This window comes from Drosophila yakuba, chromosome 2L, assembly GCF_016746365.2.
Source record: "Drosophila yakuba strain Tai18E2 chromosome 2L, Prin_Dyak_Tai18E2_2.1, whole genome shotgun sequence".
Classification (NCBI taxonomy): domain Eukaryota; kingdom Metazoa; phylum Arthropoda; class Insecta; order Diptera; family Drosophilidae; genus Drosophila; species Drosophila yakuba.
In genome coordinates, this window is record NC_052527.2 from 3,456,443 (window position 1) to 3,479,868 (window position 23,426).

At 41.0% G+C, this 23,426-nt stretch overlaps 2 protein-coding genes and 1 long non-coding RNA gene across 6 annotated transcripts; 2 read left to right on the forward strand and 1 right to left on the reverse strand.

Annotated features, from left to right (window-relative positions):
- Positions 1 to 103: 103 nt before the first annotated feature.
- LOC6526717 (polypeptide N-acetylgalactosaminyltransferase 2) lies at positions 104 to 23,326 on the reverse strand. Of its 2 annotated transcripts, none has more exons than XM_015197788.3 (8): positions 23,030 to 23,326; positions 17,535 to 17,751; positions 3,319 to 3,594; positions 3,021 to 3,232; positions 2,795 to 2,961; positions 2,023 to 2,710; positions 1,612 to 1,784; positions 104 to 1,413 (listed from the first exon to the last, which is right to left on the reverse strand). In XM_015197788.3, the coding sequence occupies exons 2-8, from the start codon at positions 17,619 to 17,621 to the stop codon at positions 1,112 to 1,114; spliced, it is 1,905 nt and encodes a 634-aa protein (XP_015053274.1). In that variant the 5' UTR covers positions 17,622 to 17,751; positions 23,030 to 23,326; the 3' UTR covers positions 104 to 1,111. The 2 variants fall into 2 exon arrangements, with proteins under 2 accessions (XP_015053274.1, XP_002087820.1); XM_002087784.4 differs by lacking the exon at positions 23,030 to 23,326 and adding an exon at positions 18,817 to 19,078.
- LOC6526718 lies at positions 6,104 to 6,758 on the forward strand. Its single transcript, XM_002087785.4, has one exon. The coding sequence runs from the start codon at positions 6,214 to 6,216 to the stop codon at positions 6,649 to 6,651; it is 438 nt and encodes a 145-aa protein (XP_002087821.2). The 5' UTR covers positions 6,104 to 6,213; the 3' UTR covers positions 6,652 to 6,758.
- Positions 7,025 to 10,494, forward strand: LOC26534938. 3 transcript variants are annotated; one of them, XR_005560085.1, is made up of 3 exons: positions 7,036 to 9,861; positions 9,922 to 10,194; positions 10,252 to 10,494. It is a non-coding gene; the product is annotated as an uncharacterized LOC26534938 (long non-coding RNA). The 3 variants fall into 3 exon arrangements; XR_005560084.2 differs by having other exon boundaries at positions 7,025 to 9,861; positions 9,922 to 10,255; XR_001454313.3 differs by having other exon boundaries at positions 7,025 to 9,861; positions 9,952 to 10,255.
- Positions 23,327 to 23,426: the final 100 nt, after the last annotated feature.

Consider the following 23,426-nt stretch of genomic DNA (forward strand, 5'->3'; position numbering starts at 1 on the left):
TTATTGTTTCCATTTTTTGTTGCCTCTCTATTGGTTTTAAATTAAAAATTCATGTTTAATTATTCATTTTTGTTTTGCTTACAAACAAATATACAATATTTGGTTTGTGTCTTTTCGTCTTTATTTCAAATCATTCGTGTTTTTGCCAGCCATTTTAATTAAGAGAATTTATTGGTAAAAATATGCTCACAATTCGATTCGGTTGTCTGTCGGTGATAAAAAGCAACCAAATCTTCCTTTTAAAACTTCAAATGATTTATGCATTCGAAATAACAACCAATTGATTGTTAAACACAAGAGGCAATCCAATTTATACGCTTTGCCAGCAGTATTTAAATGTTTAATGCATTTAAACGAAATGTTCTTTCTTGCTTTGTTTTTTGGCCTTCGATAAACATTCAAATAAAATGTCTTTCTCAATATATACACATACATATTTCACACAGTTGTCAATGATTTTTAAATGATTTCACTTAGGTGTATAATTAGAACTAATGATAACATTTCATGTTTTATTTTAAGTACAAGTTTGAGAAGACTCTGAGCTTGGGTATCTAGGTTTTTTTTTTGAAACGGACCATATGTGGATACTAATTTGTGGCATTTTCGTATAGATCTTAATTGACTTGAATGAATGTGTGCCGCGTGTGAATGCAAATTAGTTACAGTTTAGTGTTAAGTGTTAATCAGCTGCCAAAGGTTGCATTAGGGTTGCAGTATCATTTGATTTTCATATAGTTTTATACATATACAAAAAATTAATCAGTCTAAGTACATTTTTTGTATGCCCTTTATATGTTGGTTTGTTTTGTTTAGGTAGCGTTTAACATGAACCCCCCGCGAGCAGTTGATTTGATTTTAAACTAAAGCTGAACTTATTCCGTATCCATGCAGTTAATATATATATATATGTATATATATGTATATATATGGTGTCTGAGTGCTTGCGTTCAGCAACAAATGAACATGGGTAAATCATTACAAGTACACAGTACAGTACACATACAATCCGCATCGCGTTAGGTAGGCTTCCTCCCATCAACTTGCACGTATATCACGACCGATCCTGCATTATCCTCCATTTAGTTTACTCGAAACCAAGTCCTCTTCCTCACGCATACTTCCCAAAGGACCACCGCTGCGTGCCCAGTGCCGAGTTGCAGTGCTGGGCACTCACGCCCTGCTGCGACTGATCCCTGGAGTCCAGGCACACGTTGATCTTGTAGTGCCGCACCAGTCCGCCCTCCCGCATGATCCAACGCTGATTCTCCGAGTCGTCGCACGCCTTCAGGACCACCTGTGAGCCCCGGGCGAAGGTGACCAGGGTCAGGCAGAGGTCATCGTGCTTGATCTCGCCGCGCTTCGTGAAGGCCCACTCCTGATTGCCGCCGGTGTTGTGGCACGGGAAAATGCCTAAGAGGATTACGGGGGAGGAATGCGAATAGATTATGAATGTACTATTAAAACAATTTTTATGGGAGTCTACAAGTATGCAGTTAAAAATTTCTACATTTTTGCATACTTTGGCAAGTGCTTTCTTGTAGCATTCATTTGTTTGTTTCGCTTCAGAACTTTATAGAACTCAAGGAACAAAAGGACACTTGAACTCACCCACAGTGCCGTCGATTAAGTGGCCCATTGTGTCCAAGCACTCGGTGCTATCCTGTCGGAATTGGCCAACCTCCTGTGGGTCGGGTGCCTGCAGGTCGGGATAGACATTCTCCAGATACCATTTGAACGGCTTGCAATGCAATTTCTCCTTCAAAGCCAGACGGTCATCAATGCTGGTTGGCAGGGAAATGAGGTGGTACAAGAACGAAAACAATGTGCAATAAATAACTTGGCTAAAGTATTTGGCTCACCACAACAATTTATGTGAAAAATCAAATATTAAATGAAAAAAGCACCAAGGTAAGTGAATAAACATTCTGTAATTCCCTGCTGTACTTTTGCACTTGGAAAATCAGTACAAACCCAAAGCCCATATGTATGTGGTCATGTGATTTCGTTCAGTGTACTCACTTGCCGAAGGGAATGTTCTTGGCGAGGGGCACGGCATTGTAGTAGTGCTGCTTGTAGTCATCCATCCAGACCTCCGCCGCACGTCGTGTGTTCCGGGCGAAGACGTTGCCGCTTCCGCCGGGGAAGGTGTACGGATGCCGTTTGCGGAATACGTGACCCACACGGCTGCAGGGTATGATTTCCAGACTACCACCGCACTGCCAGACGCGGAACGAGATCTCCAGATTCTCGCCGCCCCACACGTCCATTTTCATGTCGTACTTGCCCAGCTTGTTGAAGTACGCCTTGTCGATGACGAACAGCCCGCCGGCGATCATCGGTGTCCGGATGGCCGTGGTGGGGTCGTTGTGACGCATCGCCCGCTCCGAGGGACTGAGGTACTCCCACTTGAAGATCAGGTTCCAGTCGAAGCCGCCGCGCAAATCGGCCGAGGCGCCGATATACTGGAAGTTGTCCATGCTGATCACATCGATCACGGGGCACACGACGCGGGTGGGATCCTCGCGAACGCGTTCTAGGAGAGGCTCCAGCCACATCTCGTTGCACTCCACGTGGCTGTCGAGGAAGGTCAGGACACTGCTCACAGCGGCATCCGCACCCTTGACCCTCGACCTCACCAGACCCTCGCGCTTGTCGTTGCGGATCACCCGCACCTTGTCGATCTTGGCCAGCTCCAGACCATCCTCAGCTGAAAAGGTGGTTTGGATTGTTCTTAATTGTACGTATTGTTCATTCGCTAAACAAATATCATTAATTGCACAGAATCACTTACGATTATCACTGTAGTCATCAACCAGGACGATTTCGCGTATCAGGTGCTCGGGACTGCGATTGAGGACACTCACAATGGTGCGCAGCAAAGTGGACCGCGCCTCGTTGTGGAAGGTAATGATGACACTCGTCTCGGGCAGATCTTCGCGGTACTTCTTGGTTCGGCACCTGGCATAAAATGTAACTTTAAAGCACTCCTACTCCAAAATGTATTCCTCGAAACCTACATGGGATTTCTGGTGTCGGGTATATCCCGATTGCTGGGCAGCGCATCGCTGGCCTCCTGATTGAAACGATTCCGGATATAGGGATCTTCGCCATTGCGCAGAGCGCCCGCCCGAATGTAGCCCGCCTCATTGAAGTACTCCACCTCGGTGCCACGGCCACTGGGAGCCACTGGCAAGCGACCACCAGGTCCACCAGTTCCTCCACTCAGACCCTAGATGTGTGGCATTGTAAATATTATTTCATTGCAATTATCCAGAGAAGCTATCATAAAATTCGAAAACTAGAAGAACCTCTTACCTGCGAAGTCTCCTCCAGCGCCACAATACCGTTCAACTTGAGGCCGTGGACCGCATTGCGCTCGAAGTCCTTCACCGAACCGATTAGGATGACATTGCCACCGGGATCGTCGGCCCCGCTGCCAGCTGCTCCACCCGCCGCCGCTCCTGGACCCGCTCCTCCGCCAGCTGGCGCCCACTGGCGGACGGTGGAGGCTGCGTTCGCCGAGGAGGTGTCGTCCTGGTACTGCTGCATGGCGGTGGCCACCTCACGTAGCCGCAGCGCTCGATTTTCCACCTAAAAGGACACGGCGGCCACGAGGGAGACAAGTGTTTTAATTTATTTCTTTAATCTGCGCCACATTGGCGACGTTGACGTCCGTGCGGTGCAATAACTCAACTCAACTGGGAGCAATACTTCTACACTTAGAGAAATACAAAACACTAAACCGTCTTACACGGAATTTAAGAAAAAATAAAGAATAAAGGCTACACTTCGATATAAAGTTAACCAATTTTTGCGCCAGTGCAAATAGGGAATGAAAAGGATTTGGTTTTCGTGCAGGCTTACGGCAAAGTTTCTCTAAAGTTTCAGCCCGAAACACAACAGAACAGAAAATGGAAAGGCATTGCGAACACTGTTCGTGTTTGCTCCAAGATTAATAATCTATAAATTGCAAATGTTGCCAGGAACTGGGAAACAAAAGCACAGGCCACCACTACGACCACGACCCACTTTAAAACAATGTCCAAGATTCCACGGCGACACACTCGTTCCAAAATAACATGGAAAACCTTTTACAGAGCGGCCTGTAATATTTCCTGCCAAAACTTGGAATGCCTTTAAAAATAGCACAGTATGTTAAGTAATTATGAAAAGGAGGACCTCTTTAAATCGCTTGTAAATTTAGTACTTGAATTGCTGTTGCTGTCCGCGCTCAAGTAAATCACAAAAACCAGAGCCGACAACTGTCGATAACCAAACCAAAAGTATCAATGTGTCTGGTTCTTTTAAAAATACAGAGAAAACCAAGGACAACAATGTCACACAGCAGACAGCAATATAACCTTGAGACCAAGCCTTAAATATAATACCCACTTCTGTGGAGCTGAATAAAATGGATGGAAGTCTCAGCTTGAGGACATTTAAAGTAAATAATTTATAAGTGCCAGCTCGATGAAGCACGAAACATTTTAAATGGAAGAGCTTTTGGGGTGAAATCAAGCATGTCATACAAAGCTATGCATAAAAAGCACATTGAAATATGTATAATAAAGGGTAGCTTAGTGTTAAAAACGTCTTCCAAATTTTCATCTAAAAGGCTAAGAAAGACCCATAAAAGCAGGCAACAAAGAGCCAGCCAAAAAAAAAAGGGGGCTCCACTTAAAATTAAAATCACGCATACGCAACGTGCAACGCAAAGTGGCAAAGTCAGCTGAAAGAGATACGAAATCGCTTTCAATACGTTTGCCACACATAAATCAGAGTTAGAGGGCCACCGATAAAGGAGCTTCCTGGCAAAACTCTTGACAAATAGATTCAACGCAAGAGCGCAATTAATAACCGACCGGGCTATAAGGACCCTCTTCCAGGACCTCCTAAATTGGGTCACTGTTTAGCGAAGTGAAATGATTCATTTGTCAATTTAGCTGGGTCAGTTGGCCCGGCAAGTAGTAGTAAAGGTTTGACTGCGTAGCAGATGTTGGATTCTTTGGATTGAACTGGAAGGCACTTTCCAGGCTTAAACGAAAATAAATGGATACAGCTTGTTCGCTGTAATTATATTTCCTTATAGAGAGGGTAAGTTATGCCGAAAATAACTTCTTCTTGGCCTGCAAATGTTCCTCACCGCCTTTCATTGATGTGGGTTCAATAACACGACCCCCTACTGCAACTTCTAAGCACTTTCGCCTTTACATGACTAACACCTCGTGGGTGTTGGTTATCAAGCTGTGTCCTTAGTCCTTGCCACCCACGCATTAAGCATACACAGGAGGCTATGAAGCTTGCTTTGTGACAGGACCTCTTCATTGAAGTCAAGTTGCAATTGCAGTTTAGTAGCTGTAATGCCAGCGCTAATGAATCAGAAATCCGACTCAAATCACAGAGTTATTTTTAGCACAAGATGGCGGAGAATAAAAATGCAAACTTTCCTCTCCATTTGCAAATTTATTTGTCCTTTGGGATGAGCAGATTCCACTGCAAACCGTATCTATTTGTGGAAATCCTCGGGAGAGTAATGACTGGAAAATTATGCCACTGACGTCAAGCGAAAGACGAAACTTTTTGCCCACTCAAAAGGTCAAAGTCAAGACTCGAAATCATCTACTTGGCACTCATCAAATTCTAGTTTGCTTCGACTTGTTATTAACATTTGGCAAAAAACTATCATCAACTTTGGCGTCATGCTAAACCAGAGCAACAAGTTGCTATAAATGGTTGACTTCTTTTGGTCATCACTGAGTTTACTGCTCGAGTTCAATGTTTCCAGCCAAATTCAGATGAAAGAGCAAAGAGAAGCGAATTGTTTTGAATTGAGTTCATAGCCATTTCATGGCATTGATTGTTGTTTTTTTTTTTTTGCTTGGGGTCACAGAGAAAATATGGAAATTGTAATACGATTTTATGGCGTTCTGATGAAGCTTTTCTTTATTTGCCCATTTTGATGATTTGTGAGCAGAGCAAAGATAACAATCTGCAAAAAGTTAACTCCATTAAATTGCAATAAATAATTGAAAGCAAACCAATGGGGCATTAATATTTTTGTAGATTTATGGCGACTTTATTTTTCACATTTTTATAGCCCAGCAGGCTCTGAATAAGAAATCTGCTTGATTTCAACAGGATCTCTTACTGTATAACAATTCATAAGCCAATACAAAATACTTTCAAAATTACTAAGATTACCACTTTCACATGGCTAGCAATTTGAGCTCTAAGCACTCTCATTCTGATATGGCTTCCTCGGATCATAACCTCAAGTCCAACTATTCCGCCGGCTCCGTTATCGATGATATCATATCCAAGTCTCTGCCCTCCCAGGCAACTTCAACTCGCATCTCATTTCGATCTTTGTCCAGAATTATAATGGCTCTGATAGGAAACCTCAAGAAGGCATCGTCCTTTCCTGCGGTGAAGGACATCGACTACTGGCGTAATCTGGCCGAGTCGCGTGAGGAGACCAACAATCGCTATGTGAAGATTATCGAAATGCAGAACAAGCGAATCCATACCCTGGAGAGCAGGCTCCAAACCCTGGTCAACTTGGCCCGCGAGACCCAGAAAATGCTGGCCGAGATTGGGGCCGAGAAGCGGGCCTGCGAGGAACTTGGCCATGGCGAGCACGCCGATTAGATCATTTTGTATCATTTCTACTTTCAAATTTTCCTTAGTCTTTCATAAAGCACTTCATTTAAGTTGGTATGTAAAGTTGAATGAATAAGAACCCAAAATCAAGCGCAGTTATGTTAGAATTTTATTTTTACTAATTTAATTATTTAGTTAGCCTACTGAATTACTTAATGAATTAGTTAGCTTACTGAATAACTAAGGTTACTAAGGTGAGTGACAATATTTCTACTTTTCCTAGTCTTTCATAAAGTAGTTCATTCAAGTTGGTATGTAAAGTTAAATGAATAAGAACCCAAAATCAAGCGCAGTTATGTTAGAATTTTATTTTTACTAATTTAATTAATTAGTTAGCTTACTGAATAACTTAATGAATTAGTTAGCTTACTGAATAACTAAGGTTACTAAGGTGAGTGACAATTTTCCCGCTTTTCTCCATTGCGGTCTTTCCACAAATTTAATTTGCTTTAATAATCTCCCCCATATTCACTCAAGCCTAACCATTATTTTGTTTTATTTTGCTGTCTGTTTGTTTGGGCCATAGTAGAGCGGAGATTTCTTTAATCTCGGTTGGGGCTTCGTGTTTTTCCCACTTCTCCATGGTCTGAATGTGTGCACTCTTCCAGGTGAATGATTTTCACATCGAAAGAGCTCCTAACTGCATAATTTAGTAATTGGAACGTATCAAATTTAGTTTTCACCCATATAGCTGGCAAGAAAATGCGAAGAAGCGATTGGGGACCACACTTTATCATTTATTGCAATCTGTTTTGGGTTTTTCGTTTCTTTTGCGGGCGCCACTCCCAGTTTGGGCCAAATCAAAAAAACACCGAAAAACAACAGAATTCAATTAAAAGTCTCTACACGCCATTCGAAACCAAAAATTTTGACAAATGCCCCGTCTGTCGGCAGGCAGAAAAACAAGCCAACAATGTGACCATTGAACTCGAACCCTGATGGAAATTGTTTATGCCACATGTCATGTGCCCCAAAATCTTGTTTTTCACTCGTTCTTGGCCAGACAATTTGGCCCACTCGCAATAGAAATGCGTTTAGTTCACTTACAAAAAAGTATCTCAAATTTCATTGGAATAAACGAAAAAAATGTGTATCTATAAAGTTGCTTAAATTTGTAATTTTTTGGTAAAATATCAATTACCCATTCATTAATACAATAGTTATAAAAATGATTATTTCAACTGTTTCACTGCTTAATATTTTCTCTTTTTATTTTCGGAAATTGTGCAGCAAGTTCACTGAAGTCTGTGATGATTGAGTATAAAGTACGAGTGGGATTATTTTGCAACGCATCATAAACAAAGAAGATTTCCATCTACTTTGACATTAATGACATTTTGTGGCCCGGCATTAAAGCAGAGTTTAATGGCAACTTGAAAGTGGTAGACAAAGCCGAAACTGATGATGAGCCGATTGCGAGGAAAAGTGGAAAATCGAGAAAAGTGCTCAATCCCCATGGCAAACAGAAGCATAATTAACTGTTATGTTTGCCAAACACCAGCGATGGATTGACCCAACAAGTTAATGGGAAAACTCACATGGGTGGGTGCCCCCCTCCAATTCTCGATTTTCCGTGTGATGTGGTGGCAACTGCAGTGGCGTTATGCAACATGCAACTCTTCTGTGGCATGGAAATTGTGTGCCATGCCAACCAAATTGCGGCCGCAGCAGCAGCAGCAACAATTGCAAATTGTTTTGGTAGCAAAATTTGTGTGGCATCTTCGTTGTCTCCGCTTCTTTTTGCCTTTTTGTCTTTTTATCTATGGTGTTTTAGCTCTTCGGTTGGCTTCCTCATGACGGCAGCTGCAGTTGCAGTTTGGGCCAACAAGTTTCCTTTCGCCTTGCAAAGCTCAATTAAATATATATATATATAGTTATTGGTTTTTTGCCCTGCTTCTGATCTTCCTTTCCAATTCAGCTAAGGTCAGGCCGTAGATCAGCCATCATTTACCAGCTTATATGTTTATTTTTATAGGCGCCACTCGAATCGTATGGAATATTCTGTGATTTTCGAATGGAAAGATTGCTTGCTGATACTTTATTTTAATAAATTTTATTTTACCACCTACAACAAATATTTATTACCAAGGCTTTTGACATTTGTTTCTAGATTTCCAGATTTTCTTAAGCTCATTTTATGGCTGCATGTCAAACTGAAGACGAAGTCATTATCATTACCTAAATTAGTACTCCTTGCATAGCCTGCTCAACAGTTTGTGTCACACTTGCAGCACTTGAGCATTAAAATTAATGCTAAACCAAGTGTGTTTTAGCCATTCCTGAGCCCGCAGGCCAGAGATCCACATTTTAGCTCAGGGCCAGAAACATTTTGTGGATTCGCCCGCCCCTGGAGCCTCTGGAGCATCATTTGCAGTTAGTGGTCCGTGCAGATGAAGCTGCAATAAATTGCAACTTGCTACTTGCAACTTGCAGCGGTTGCAGCTGTTGCATGTTTGAGGTTTTGGGCCTGTGTGCTGGCGGATGTTTTGCGTCCAAATTGCCACTGTGAGTGACTTTGCCTAACTGCCCAACTGCCCCAGTGTGCCTAACATAAAGCCCACAAGACAAGAGGCTACTGTTCCTTGGTTGCGACACGAGTTCGCTTCATAAAATATATTGAAGTGTTTTGCATAAATTTCGTGGTCTTATGGGCGTCGAGTCTGGCTGGCAGACAATGGGATATTGCATTTGGCCACGCCTTCGGGCTTAACCTTTGACTTTACGGGCGAGTGGAGAAAATCAATTAAGGCCAACTTGGAAATTAGCCGGAGAAATTCACGCCTTACATCCATTAACGCACTTTATAATCAACTGGTGGCCGCAAATGTGGGTCATCCATTAAAGCGCTCTTGGCACCGAAGTCATCTAGACATCTAGACAACCATAACAAATTGTGGATATTGCTCTTTTTCCTTTGCTTTTCCTATTATGTCAGTTGCTATCGGGGTTCATGTTCGAGTGTTTTCCATTCGCCTCAATCTGCCTGTGAATGATGATGACTCATGGGCATGTGAACTTTTCGATGATTAAGCTCAAATTGGAGTCCGGCAGCTGGTGACGCCCTCGAAAAAGGACGGATAAAGAAACCGATTTTCAGATAGGCACAGTGGCTCCATAAGAAAGTTTTCACAATATAATTAGTTAGAAGATTTGATAATAACACTTAAAAAATACCATTTGTTCAGTGTGCCATAAAAGGTAAGCCTTTTATAATTGCCTATAAAAGTGTGACTGACACTGCCATATATCATTTGATAGGTAGATATTTAGTCATTTGTGAGTATTTAGTTTTATTTCAGTGCAGTGTGCGATTGGGAAGGCCGGCACATGTCATCAGTCAGGCTACAGTGAGCTCACTCATAGTCTGCAGTGGGATTGGGATACACAATCGCATGAGGAGAGATACATTTGAGACAGTGAAACAATCAGTTGATGGATGCACTGTGTTTGCAGAGGGTCGCCGAGGAGGACAAATTGCCAGAAGCCGGCGACCATCGAAGCAAAAACAGGAAGGAAAGAAAAAAATAGATGGTACATAGAAACGACAATTGTGAAGTCATATTAATTGTATCTATCTTCTGGCTGCAGCATATGTATCTCTGTTTTTTTTTTTGCTGGGAACTATATTATCCGCTTTGGATGGAACTAATGTAGATGACCTCAAAACCAGTGGTTGTGGTCACTGTGGTGCTTGGTTATTTGCGTTCGAAATTGGTGTTTATTCATTTCAGCGCGGCAATGTTTTAATTAGTTTATTAGCAGCATCGATGCGGCTAAATATTTAACCGCATTTCAATAAACGAGCCAATCACGATTATCAGCCGGATTAAACATTTAGATCGTCGCATTGCAGCTCTATTTGCTACAGATTTATTCGCTGTCCAGTGACTGATAATTTATTATTTTTCGTGATTAATTTTAAGCCCTAGAAATCCTGTTAAACCAAGCACTGCTTAAATGTCCAGATTAATTTACAGATTTGTTTGAGACTAATTTCAGTTTTACATGGCGGCAAACTAAAGCCAATCACTGCCAATGTTCAGTGCTTGCCCTTTCCTCCCGTTGCAAACAAGTCAAACAATAAAAGACCAACATCCACAACTTTTGGCCATAAAAAAGGAGAAGCGAACCCGCAAAAAGCCAACAGCTGAGCAAAAAACAAAAAAAACGGAGGTGAATGCCACTACTTGAGTGGCTGAAAATGGCCGAAAATCGCATAGTAAAAAAATTACGAAAACCTCGCCAGGCAATTTTTGTATTCAGTTAGCTGCGAGGAGATAAAATAAAAAAAACGAACGGAATACGAACCGTTTTGCCCGACAATTGGAGACAGTATTACATGCATTTGAATTGTCTTCGCTCCTCGGACTTTCTCGACTTGTTCAATTGTCTGCATTTGCCGTTGAAACCGCTAAAAACCATTGAAACCGGTACTTTCACTTGGCCGGGCTCGAAAGCCGCATTTAAATGATCATCTTTGAATTGACATTTAAATGTATTTCGATCATGAGTCACGAAAGAAGGTCTCGTCTGAATTAAAATGTCAAAGTGCTGCTGCTGATTAGGTTTTAAATGAGCAACGAGAAAGCCGCTGAAATCGAAAATATTCGCATAAATTAATTCTTATTCTTTGGTAATTTAAAACGTGTAATTTTTTACAAAAAAAACATAGTAAAGCTATTTTATTAAGTATGCTATGCTGCAGCATTTTAGTTGCTATAAAAAGTGCTAGCAAATATTTGTGTTATTTTTTGTTTAAAGGGAGCAACTGAAGGTCGCTACATACTATATAAAATGGGTTGTTGGCTGACCCACATTAAAGCTGCATCCCATCACTCCACATTCCCACGCCCCTTCGCCCGTTGTTTTGGCCCGGTTTCTTAGCCGTGGCATCTGCTCATTATTAAATAATAATTATTTAATACCCAAAAAAGAGCCATGCAATTATGGCCGTGTTTTTGTTTGGCCATGTTTGTTTGTGTAATCGCCGGCAAGTGGCACTTAAGCAGAGTGTTGTTACTTTCTGCCTTTGTTTTCCTTTGCGGTGGCTGGTGGGCGCCACCGGACTCCCTCATCATGCGAGTTGTTAACTGGTTGTTACTTCGCCTCCTACATGGCATAATGAACTTGAACTTTATGACGCAAAACACGTTAAGTTGACGTACCAAAGTGCCGAGTGTTGGGCAAACATATCTCTGCTCTCGAGGGGCTTTATGTTTTGAGGTGCCTATTTTTGTAACATTATTTTCGAGACGAGCCTCGTTTAAGTGATGTGTTGGGTCACTGGAGATACTTTGGGGTTTGCGTGTCAGTTGGTCAAGTGGCCAGAGGTGAAACATTTCGGTTTTAAACATACTGCTTGGGATCAGACTTGGTGACCTCTGACTCCTAGGGCTTAAGAGCCCAAGTTAGATGGCTGATTTTGTCACCGATTTCTTATATACTTGAGCGCATGAACAGCTTTATTGATAGTTCAAAGTTCATGGCAGCTCTCCTACATCCCATTTGCTGAAATCGAAATCACTTCCCTGGCCGCATTTATCATTGTTGTGCCATTTGTGGTTCTCTGCTGCTGGCCGCAGTAGGAAGCAGTCCAAACAAGTTGTAAAATAACAATAAAAATCAGCAAATCGAAACTGAAAGTGGTCCGCAGGCAACTACCAAAAATATGGGCGATAGCGATGCCAGCGTGACCGGTTTGTATACAAACAAAATTTTCAGATGCCAAAAAGAGCAGCTAGAAAAGTTGATGTTTTAAAGAAATTCCCTTTATTTTGCTGTTTAGAAGAACAAACTTCAAAACATACATATCTTTTGTACAACACATGTCGAAAGCAGTCATGTTTACGAAAATTGTAAATCTGTTGGAATAACATGAAACTCAATATCTTTTTTGCTGTGTAAATCGACACGAGCAATTCAGCGAACGCGGTGGCTGAGGCCGAAAGCGAAACCAGACGACCTTGCCTCGATGCGTTGGGTTGCGGTTAGCTTACGCAATGGATGAGGGCAAGAAAAAAGCAGGAGCAGCCACAGCCACAGCCACAGCTGCCAAAGAAGCTGCGGCATCAGCTGCCCAGGCGGCCAAGGCGAAGGCGGCAGGAGCCAAGGAAGCGGCAGGAGCAGCGGCCACTGCGGCCAAGGATAAAGCAGGAGCAGCTGCAGCATCAGCAAAGGACAAGGCAGGAGCGGCAGCAGCTTCTGCAAAGGATAAGGCAGGAGCGGCAGCAGTCTCAGCCAAAGAGAAAGCCGCAGGAGCAGCAGTGGCTGTCCAGCAAAGTGCATCCAGTGCGGCCATTGCAGTCAGGAATAAGGCATCGAGTGCTGCCGAATACACCAAGGAAAGGGCCACAGCTGCCGCAGCTGCAACAAGGGAAACTGCAACATGGGCAGCATCGACGGCCAAGGAAAAATCCGCAGCTGCAGCAATTGCGGTCCGGGAAAAGGCATCAGCTACCGCCGTTGCTGCCAAGGAATCGGTAGGTGCAGCAGCAGTTGCAGCGCAAGATGCAGCAGCGGCAGCCAAGGATAAAGTTGCCACTGCAGCGGCCAGTGCGGCGGCAACTGCAAAGTCGAAAGTTACAAAGCCGAAACAGGATGAAATGTAACTATTCAGTTGTGTTGCATGATGTGACAACAGCATCAGTAAAAACTGGGAACCCATTGGCAAAATGCGTGGCATGAACAATATGATTCGCGGCAGCAACAACGGAAGCTGCAACATAAATAAATACCATTCAGCACAAATGGACATCAGCAGCAGTAGCAACAGCAGCAACAGCAGCAGCAGCAACCGCAGCAGCAGCAGCAACAGCAGCAACAGCAGCAGCAGCAGCAGCAACAGCAGCAGAAGCAGCAACAGCATCAGCAGCAGCATCCCCCGCAGCAACACAAAAAGCAGCAGCAGATGGTCCGTTGGAAGACCAGAGGCCGCAGGCAAATGAAGGTACGGATAACCGGTTGGGCCCATTCAAAAATATTATGCCCATAGCCGGTCGAGCGAGATGATTGTCATCTGCGCCGACTGTGACCTCTACGCTGGACCAAACCCCAGCCGCTTCACGCTAGCCACAAATTACTCAAGAAAATCAAAAGTCAAGCCTGTCTGCAGATTAGCATCGTTAATTATTCATAGTAAATCAAAGCGTTCTCCAAATGCCAGATACAAGATACAAGTGAACTTTGTAAACTCGAGTTGTTCTCTTGGGCCAGGCAGGTTGTCATTGACAGTCGAAACTCAAAAAGTCCAAGACGAGTTTGTTGATAAAATGCTAATTTATCTTGTGGCCAAGAAGGCTGTCATTAAATGAGGAGGGTTGTATTAATTGGTTTAGGCTTTTGAGTGATCTGGTGTATTGATGATGATGAATTCACTGATGATTAAACATATTCAATTTTATTTATTTAATCATTTAAAAGCAAGCACTTAAGTGAAACAGTTGGTTCTCAGAAAACTCCATAGAAACTGGTCGCATTAAATTTCTCAACATTCTTTGTACGATCTGATTTCATTCGCCGCACTCTAATTATTTTCCTCCACAAAAAGCAGTTTGGTTTCTAAGCTTGATCAACGGCGTCTATTGAACTTAATTGAAATTAATTTCGAGTGTTTTCAAGTGCAAATTACTTTTTTGCTGGATCTCTGGCATTCTGTTTCTGTTTCAGTGCGTTTTTTGTCCCCATCTGTGGGTAAAGTGATGTGGATTGTCAACCAGAGCGTAACTTGCTCTGTCACGCAAATTTTAAGTTTGCTTTTTTTCCCTGCAGATTTAGTGTTTTGTGTATGGAATGGACTTTTTTATAGACCACTCCGTGATATGCGGGGCTATAAATCGAATTCATGAGCCGTTAAGGTCTTCGAAAGTATTTTGGTTTGAACTTGAAATATTTATAACACATTTCGACTCTTTTTTCCCTTTCTTCAGCAAGGCCATAAAACGCAAAAATGGCAGTCGTTAAAGTAGCCTCTCGAAATGCTGCAAGTCGGGAAATGGAAAAGAAAAGTTCTGGATATAGTTTCTGGCTGAATTTGCATTTATGATGGCTTCATTTGCATGTGGCCAAGATGCTGAAACGTCTTCTAGGTTATAGATAGATATACCTAAAGAAATTCTGCCTTAAATAAATTCTCGTATTTAGTGCATGTCATAGCCGATAAATGTTTCTACTGACATCTACCACTTTCTTTGCTGTTCTTTATTTAAATTTACTGAAAACATGGCTTAAACGCTCCGCGACCTCAGACGAAAGTGGAAAACTTTGGCAACAAAAGAGAAAGTTTAATTTTGAACTCTATTTTGAGAAGCTGCGGGAATTCCAAACTGTTACCCACAGTAATTAACGCACCAAATGAAAGAAGACCAACAAAAAAGGCAAAAACTAATCAATCGGTTATGTAACCAACTCCCCGCCGTTAACAATTAAACTAAATTAAATGTGTGATTGACTTGGGGGCAAGTTTTTTTTTGTGATTTATTTTTCTTACAAATTCGTTTGCAGCTCTCCTTTACAGGCGGGCGTGAGATGGCAGAAAACTCGGATGTGGTTTTATGAATGAAATGTCATTGAATCGCCCAACTGGAGAGCAAAGATGTAATCCATCGATCGAATGGCTCTCAAAAAAGCTGAATAAAAGCGTAGTGAGCTTAGGTTGGATTTAAGCTATGGCAGAAATGATTAATAAATTAACTAGCTATGGTAAACACTTCACTCTCTAAGATACTTGAGTTTAGTCTAGAAAAGTACCAGAAAAGTTATTATTAATTCTCACCATCTAACAACAGATAATGTTTAACTGATCAGCAAACAAAGCATAATCTAATCAGAAATTCAGGAACGCGTGTAGCTTTAATAAGCTTGTTCAAAAATAACTAAATAATTAAACGAGTTTCGGGCAGTGGACAGCTTATCAAAAGTGGGAAGTACTGCTTCTGCTGCTGCTGAAAATAAATGATTGAAAAACCAATGACCAAGAGTGCAGTGAGTGGAGTGCAGTCTGCATTTCCTGCATTTCATTCGCAGCGCAAAAAAGGAAAATAAATCAAGTTTACATGAAAAATTATTTCGATGCAGTGGTAAAAGGAAGATGATTGCAATGGGGACACAGACGGGGAAAGACGAGGATCCCAAGTGGCTGGAACTCCGCTTTTGACCACGATGGTCAGCTGGTCATGGTGGTGGCCATGATGATGATGTTGAGGCGAGAGTCTGTGAAATTTTATTTGCACCATAATCGGCTTCATTTGTGCAGATTTACGTTTTAATTTTTAAATACTCTGCTGCTCGGCAGCATTTTTCATAATAATCGCTTTTCTCAATTGAAAGGCAATTGTTAAGGATCAAAAGTGTAATTATGAGAGCTTAATTGAATTGATTTTTTTCTGCTGATTATATTTGCTGTACTTAACTATAATGCTTATAATAAATTCATATGTCAAATATGAATCATTCTTATATAGAAAAGCGTATTCGTCTGTCTATTAGTCAACTTTAAACTATTTGCAGATATTTCCACTCTTCCAGCAGTGATGAAAAGCTTTTAAAATATTTTAAGACTTGTTTGCGTCATTTTTAATTTTTGGTTCCCAATTTTGGCAGGATGAAAAAATGCGGTTACAAAGGCTATGAATGCCAGAACATCTCTCAAAGTGGTGAATAAATTTAAAGGATTTTTTTGCTTAACACATTAAAGTCATAAAAAAGGGATGATGCATGCCACGTTTTTTGCAACCCACTCTTACGCTGTGTTTTTATTTATTGTACAGAGAATGTAATTTTCCCCCGCTCAATGCGCTAACAAAATAGAGTAAAAAATATATTTGAAATTGCTGAAATAAATTGACATTTCGGCTCGTCGTGTATGAGGGTGCATTTCCTTCGTGTCGTGCTGAAATATATTTATTTTCTCTGCAGAAACACACAATCGAAATTTGCCGTTGCTCTCGCTGGCTGGATAAATAAGTAAACACAAGAAACCAAATTCAATTCTAGTACACGTGTGCGGCAGACAAAAACAATTTACGACAACATAATAAAAAAAGTACAAGCTCCAGGTATATAGTATATATACCTCCATGGGAAATCCCAAATTGAAAGAAGATAAAATTGTTCTTTTAATGCAATCTTTTAATGCCTACGGTGAGCAAAGCCTGCATTTATAGTTGGAGTTAGCTGACCCACTTGATGTGTCCTGCATGCAAAGTGGCAAGCCCATAAAGATAATTTTAATTGGTGTGTTTTATGACACACAAAATTTGCCTTCATTTTCCGCACCAGCAACGCAGCTTCTGATAAGAAAGCCCCCCGAAAAAATACTACTTGTAACCCCAAACTGTAGCTATATCTCTAATAAATAAACACAAGCTGACAGTCGAAAAAAAACTTAATTAAAACTTGTAGAGTAAGCGACAAAAATACAGGTGGTGAAGAGATACATGGGGCTAATTACGAGGTGGGTGAGGGGGTGAGCGGGTGAGGGGGTGAGGGGGTGTGAGCGGGTGGAAAGAGAAAACAATGGGCTGTCAAGTTGGTGGCAAGCTATATGCGGCAGCAATCGAATAATTACTATGCAGGGGGCATACGCAACGGTCCTCTGCGATGCCATCATCAAAAAAGATGGTAATGATGATTCAGACGGAAGAGGAAGGTGGATCCGCTTCAAAGTTGCCACGAATTTCGTGATCAGAAAAGGTATATATAGATCTATATTTGTAAATGAGTTGGAAGATAACAAGACAAGACGACAGGAAAAGGAAATTGAGCAGAAATGCGTGTACCAATGATGATAAGATATTGAACTTATAATCCTTAATAACCTGTAAAAGTATCGCCCAGTTGAGCTAGTTTAAAGAGTAACTCCATGTCTAACTTACCTTCTCTGTGCTGGACTGGAAGTAGTAGACCATCACGAACATCCAGATGATGCTCACGAATACAATCAATTTGATGTTGCGACGCATTGTGGATAGCTGATGTTTATATATGTTTATTAACTCCTAATTGGGTTGAGGACGTATCACGTTCACTTCGATATTTATTTATTTACTTTTTGGTTTGGTTGTTTTGGCAAATGAATTTTGCGCTTTTTCACTGCAGGCAGAAACAAATGCATTGGAATGAGTGTAAACAAAATATACTCGTATATATATTTTTATAAACTTAATTTTCGTATCTGTTTCAATTGTGTTTTCATTAAAATTTCTTTTTGCTTTGCACTATTTTCCATCTTTATTCGATTTATTTGGTTTAATTGCGTTTGCGTTTTAATTGTTCAACTCTGGCCAGCTTAATGCAATTGAATTTAATTAGGTCCGTTCATGAATGCAAAACGATTATCTGCAGCTTTTAATGGTTTTGGCATTTAATTCGCTCCTTTTCACAAATAAATTGCCCACCGGCATTTTCTCGCCAATGTCGTGTGTTTATTTAAAGTTATTGAGTGCATTTCTGCGCCCGCCGGATGTTATTATTATAAAAGAAATGATTATTTTTAATGCACTGCATTAATTAATTTGAAAATTAAATAATAGATTCTGTGCTTAAATATCAGAAACTGAAAGTTATATGGCTAGTGTATTTTATGAAATATTTAACCTTACTAATTAATTACTAATATGTAATCAAAGTTTGCCAGCGCACTTAACCCTGAAATGCTCAATTTAAAAACAATAGTTTGTTTGCACAATTTATCTAATCCAGCAGGCTTTATCAGAACCTGATAAGAATTCCCACACATTCACACAATTCATTCAATTTCCAAACATTTAACGATTCTCAGGCCGCCAAAAATTAAATCACACACACTTGTAATGGATGCTAATTAAACACTCCCAAATCCAAAAACGTTAGCGTATTGCTGTGGTTTATTTCTGGTCAGCTGCTGGGAAAAGGGAAAGTGAAGCGCAGCTGTTGGCCAAGTTGATTTAAGCGTTTTTCAATTGGCTTCCAAGCGAGGCATTACGCATACGCAACGTGTTACCGTGCGATGAGATAAGATAAGAGTTCACTTCGTTCCTTCAACTTTTGCAATGTAATTTCGGCGTGTAAAGCACAAGAATAGGCCGCTATTAACCGCTGGCATTTCACAAATTTAATAGTTATTGTTTTATCGTTCTGCCATTCGCCATTCACTTGTTCTCATTAAATTGCATTTACCGTTTTGTCGATTATAACGACTGTTGCCAACACGATTCCAATTCTACTTGGATTTCGAACGCTGCCCGTGGCAGCCGCGTTGTGCCACCAAAAATAGCGTCGATTTGTTTTTTGTTTTGGGCCAGGCCAAGACGGAAATCGGATATCCCGAAGACGATACTGTCTGTTGGCTTGAATCTGATTTCGGGATTTCGGTCTGGGATTTCTTGAACCACCGCGCCACACGTGCGTCCACCCGCTCGTTCGGCACTCGACTGAATCGGAATCTTCGACAACCGACCGTCGTGTGTTGCTGCTGCTGTTGCTGCTGTCGCTGCTGTTGTTGCTGCTGTTGCTGCTGCTGTTGCTGCTGCTGCTGCTGTTGGCTGTTGCTGTTGGTTGTTGCTGTTGGCTGTTGACTTCTGCCCGTCTTTGGCACAGTGAGTCCTTCGAAGGATTTACCTACAGACTGGGCTTGGGTTTGGAGGATGCGAGGGTTTTGAGGTCAGACATCTCGCCGAGAAGAAACTCAAGGAATTCGGAGGCGTGCTCCTGCGTAAAGAGACTCCAACGCCATCTCTCACTCCCAACCTGCTGGTATTCACAGACACTATCGATCCATCAAATTGTAACCAAAGGACAACTGCCTGAAGATCGAAATATAGATCTACTTATTTTTGAAAACATTTCGGATAAGCGTACGAACATGTTCGTATAAGAGTTGCATTTAAGAGTTCGATGCCATGCGAATGCAACCTACGAGTTCGAAGCGAACCACTCCGGCATTGAATCAAACTCGAAGATAAAAAGTTTTAACAGAACTTTTTCTAGTTCTGTTATCTGTCTAATTGGAATGTAAATTGGAATTGAACTAAGTTATTGGCAAATAAATAATTAATTACATTTTGCCACTGCTTCTGTGAACTTGATTAAATTACTTGTTTAGTTTAAAAGAAGGTTTTTGGTTGAGCAATCGAACTGTTTTAATTATTTATTTTAATTTTCTTCAGTTGGACAAGTAAGCAAAATGCAAATCTGAATTTAGATGCCTTTTATATTTTATAAACGAAGAAATTGTTTAGAAATTAAAGCATTAAAGCTGTCTGCAGTATTATAATTCGATAGAATTATTAATGACTGCAACACTTTTTAATTATTATTTGCATCTAAATCAGAACTTTGCGCTTTGATCATTAGCATTGTAAATGTTTGCATATTTAGCTATGTTTAATTTACAATGATTAATGTTTCCAAAGTTTCAATTGGGTTTTGGCTTTCGCCTGCTTTCAGCATAAATAAAATATGTTTCAAACTGCAATTTATGGCTGTGGCTAACTTTTTGCCTTATTTACATTAAACGAAGTTTAATTTTAGATCTGTTTTGCGCTTTTAATGCAATCCTCTCGGTTTCGGTTTTTAAATGCATCTAATGAAATATTCATTTAAATTGCTAGAACAAATTGAATTATGCAGATTTCCAACAATGGCCAGTTAAAGGGATTGTCCTTTATTTTCTCAGCCCTCTCACATATGCACTTGCCGCAAAAAAAGATGTGTATTTATAAACAGCGCACAGATGTGGGCCAGTCCGAAAAGGGATGTCGGCTAGTGGGATGGCTGGACAAGTGGGTTACTCCACTTCCGACCACCCCGCTCCACCCCTCAATTTAAATTGGCTTAAAAACTCAACGAGCGGGCAACAAAGTCATGAATATGCACACATCCATTGGGAAAGGAAGCGAGGGGTAGGGAAAACAAGGAAAGCGAAGGGAAGGCAGCGGAAACAAGACAGCGAACTGAAGAATTCTCGAATAATTACACATATACAAATGCACACACCGATACACACACACACATATGCACATGGCGAGTGTGTGCGTGCGGGTTTTCCATTAGGCGTAATTAGAGCATTTAGCATCGGGGAAAAAGTTAAGAAAAGCCAACAGCAGAAACTGACAGATTGCGTTGCATATGTATGCGGTGCCGTGCTGAACGCCCAGATACCGTTAGTTGGAGTTGCATGCCACATCACACACAGACACACACACACACACACACGCATCATTGCTCTTCTGCCACTCAGACAATTAACTTAAAGTTGGCAAAAGTTGCAGATGGCAGCTGTGGTGGGCGCACTTTCTTTGCGATCTAGTTCATTGCGTCTGCTAAATTTGAAACAAGGTGCATTTATTGCGTTTGGATGCTAAGTAATGTAATTAATACTTCCCAAGAGCATTTTTTGTGATGTAAAATCAAGTATACGACCTGTTGTATTTGCTACTAGGTTTTGCTAATTACCACACCCTTTAAATCGACTTGTGATGAGTTTCGAATCCTATTCAGCCTTTAAGTCCTTTACAAATTCAGCAAATGTATCTTTCAATCCAATTCAGGAACCGGTTCCAAGAGGTGGCACTTAACACTTTGTGTTTCTCTAGCCACATCCTTGCCTCGAATCGACTTTCAGTTCGAGTGCGATAATTAAAAGTTGGCTAAATGTGGCATGAGTTGCAGCTTCCTTGAGGCGACCCTCCCCTCCCCTTCCCCCCTCTCCTGGCTACTTGTTAAGCTACTGTGGCTGGTCCTGCCTCTTCTCGTTTTTATGGCTGGCAGGCTTGCCACATCCATTTGATTGCACACCATTTGCCACTAGCAGGTGTACATATGTGTGTGTGGGTGTGTGCGTTCGTGGGAGTCTCACCTGGATCTCAACTGCATTGCACATTTAACTGTCATCTTGTTTCCTACAGCAGCTACGTGTGTGCTACACTTGGATAATAATAGTATTTAAATAAATGGAATAAAATGTATGCTAAAATACAAAATAAACTTTTCTCCAGCTAAAAATATAGTTTATAGTTGATATTCATTGATCAAACTTAGTCGTTACACCTATTTAGTTTCTGAAGAATTTTTTTCAAGTGCACTTGCAAAATGTTCCGGGTTTTTGCCTTTCCTTTCTGCTCTTAGAAATCAAAGTGTAAATGTATTTTGTCAAATGATGGCGCAAAAGTTTCCTGTTCTTGCCTTTTAGTTGCCTCGTCCTTATCGCACCCCTTTCACTATCCTGCGGAAATGTGGAAAATATTGCAAGGAGGCGTGATGCTGCCGCAAATTAATGCATAATTGCATTAGTCACTTCATTTGTGGCAAGTGCTGCAGGAAGTCTTGCTTGCAACCGCCGAAATTCGTTGCAATTTATATCAAGTGCAAGGGGGTTGTGGGTGGTGCAATGGGAAAAAGACTAGAAAAGGTGGAAATCTGGGGTTGCTGTGTGCGTGTGCTTTATGTCCTGATGACAGACGCTGCTGATAACGGGCATTAAGTAATATGTTTGTATGTGCGACGGGGATTTATTGCAATCTAAAAAGGACTTGAGTTGGTGGTGACTAAGAGATTGGGTTCCTTCGAAGACAATAATAGGCTGAGTAATGCCAGTGGTCCACACTTGAGCTGAGAATTTCACAAATTGCAGGGGATTATTGTAAGCTGATTAGTTTTGCATTTCGTGCAAGGAAAATTGCTTAAGTGCTGGGAGATTTTCAAGGATTGCGCACCTAATAATGAATTAGTTATCCTTGAGTAACAGAAAATAGTGTCATTAGAACATTTAATCTGATATAATTTAAGCTCAAAATTAATTATTTTGTAATTATGTGTTTCTTGTGTCCATTGAAATTTGTGTGTATTAATGTTGAAATAATTATGATATTTTGACCGTATCTAACAAATACATTTTACTACATTTAGTAACAAAATCTGAAAATATTTTTAGCATCAGTTATTTGTGAATTTTACATTAAGGACATTTAACATTTTTCTTTCTTCCTCTTTGTGCTCATTGCACTGCGATGCCGGCCTTGGCTCTCTCTTTCTCTCTCCCACGATTGCACCCCTTCTTTCGCATTCTTTCTGCACTTCCACGAGTTCGTAGTAAGGGTGGCGCTCTCGCGCGAATAACGGTGGCCAAACCTCTCTCTCTTTTGCCATCAGCTGCTTTATCCGCCATACAAAAACATATCTACACTGTGCTACATACATCCAAATGTGGCAGCACTATTGTTTTTGCTTTCGGCACGCGCCTCTTTCGAGTTTGTTTGTCTGCCTTCGATTTTTAGCAAACAAACTCAGAAGTGCGAAATGCAGAGTGATAAACGCAAATGCAAATGCAAACACACACAAACACAGGGAAATGCAAATGCCTGCACATTGATTAGTTGCAAGTTCAGCTTACACTCAAAATGCGATGTGAACACGTTATTTTATCACTTTTTCATGAGTAATGGACCATGATTTTTGCCTATTGCTTGCAATGCTTTACACACTTTTCGGTTGTATTAAATGCACTTTGGTGTTTTTTGGTGTTTTTGGTGTTTTGCTAGACTATTTGTACAAGGCGTGTGTACAAAAATATATACGTTTCATTATTTGTAATTTGTTAACATCGTGTTAATAGGTTATTTTAATTAATCATCTGCTTAGTTGCCACAACGCGGCGTCTTTCGTTTCCCGTTTCGTTCGACAGACTGAACTTTTTTATTCGCTGTCTCTGTTGTGTGTCTGTTTCGGGTTGTTTTCCTCCCCTCTTTCACTCTTTTACTTTTACTTCTGCTTCTCTGTTTTCCTTTTTT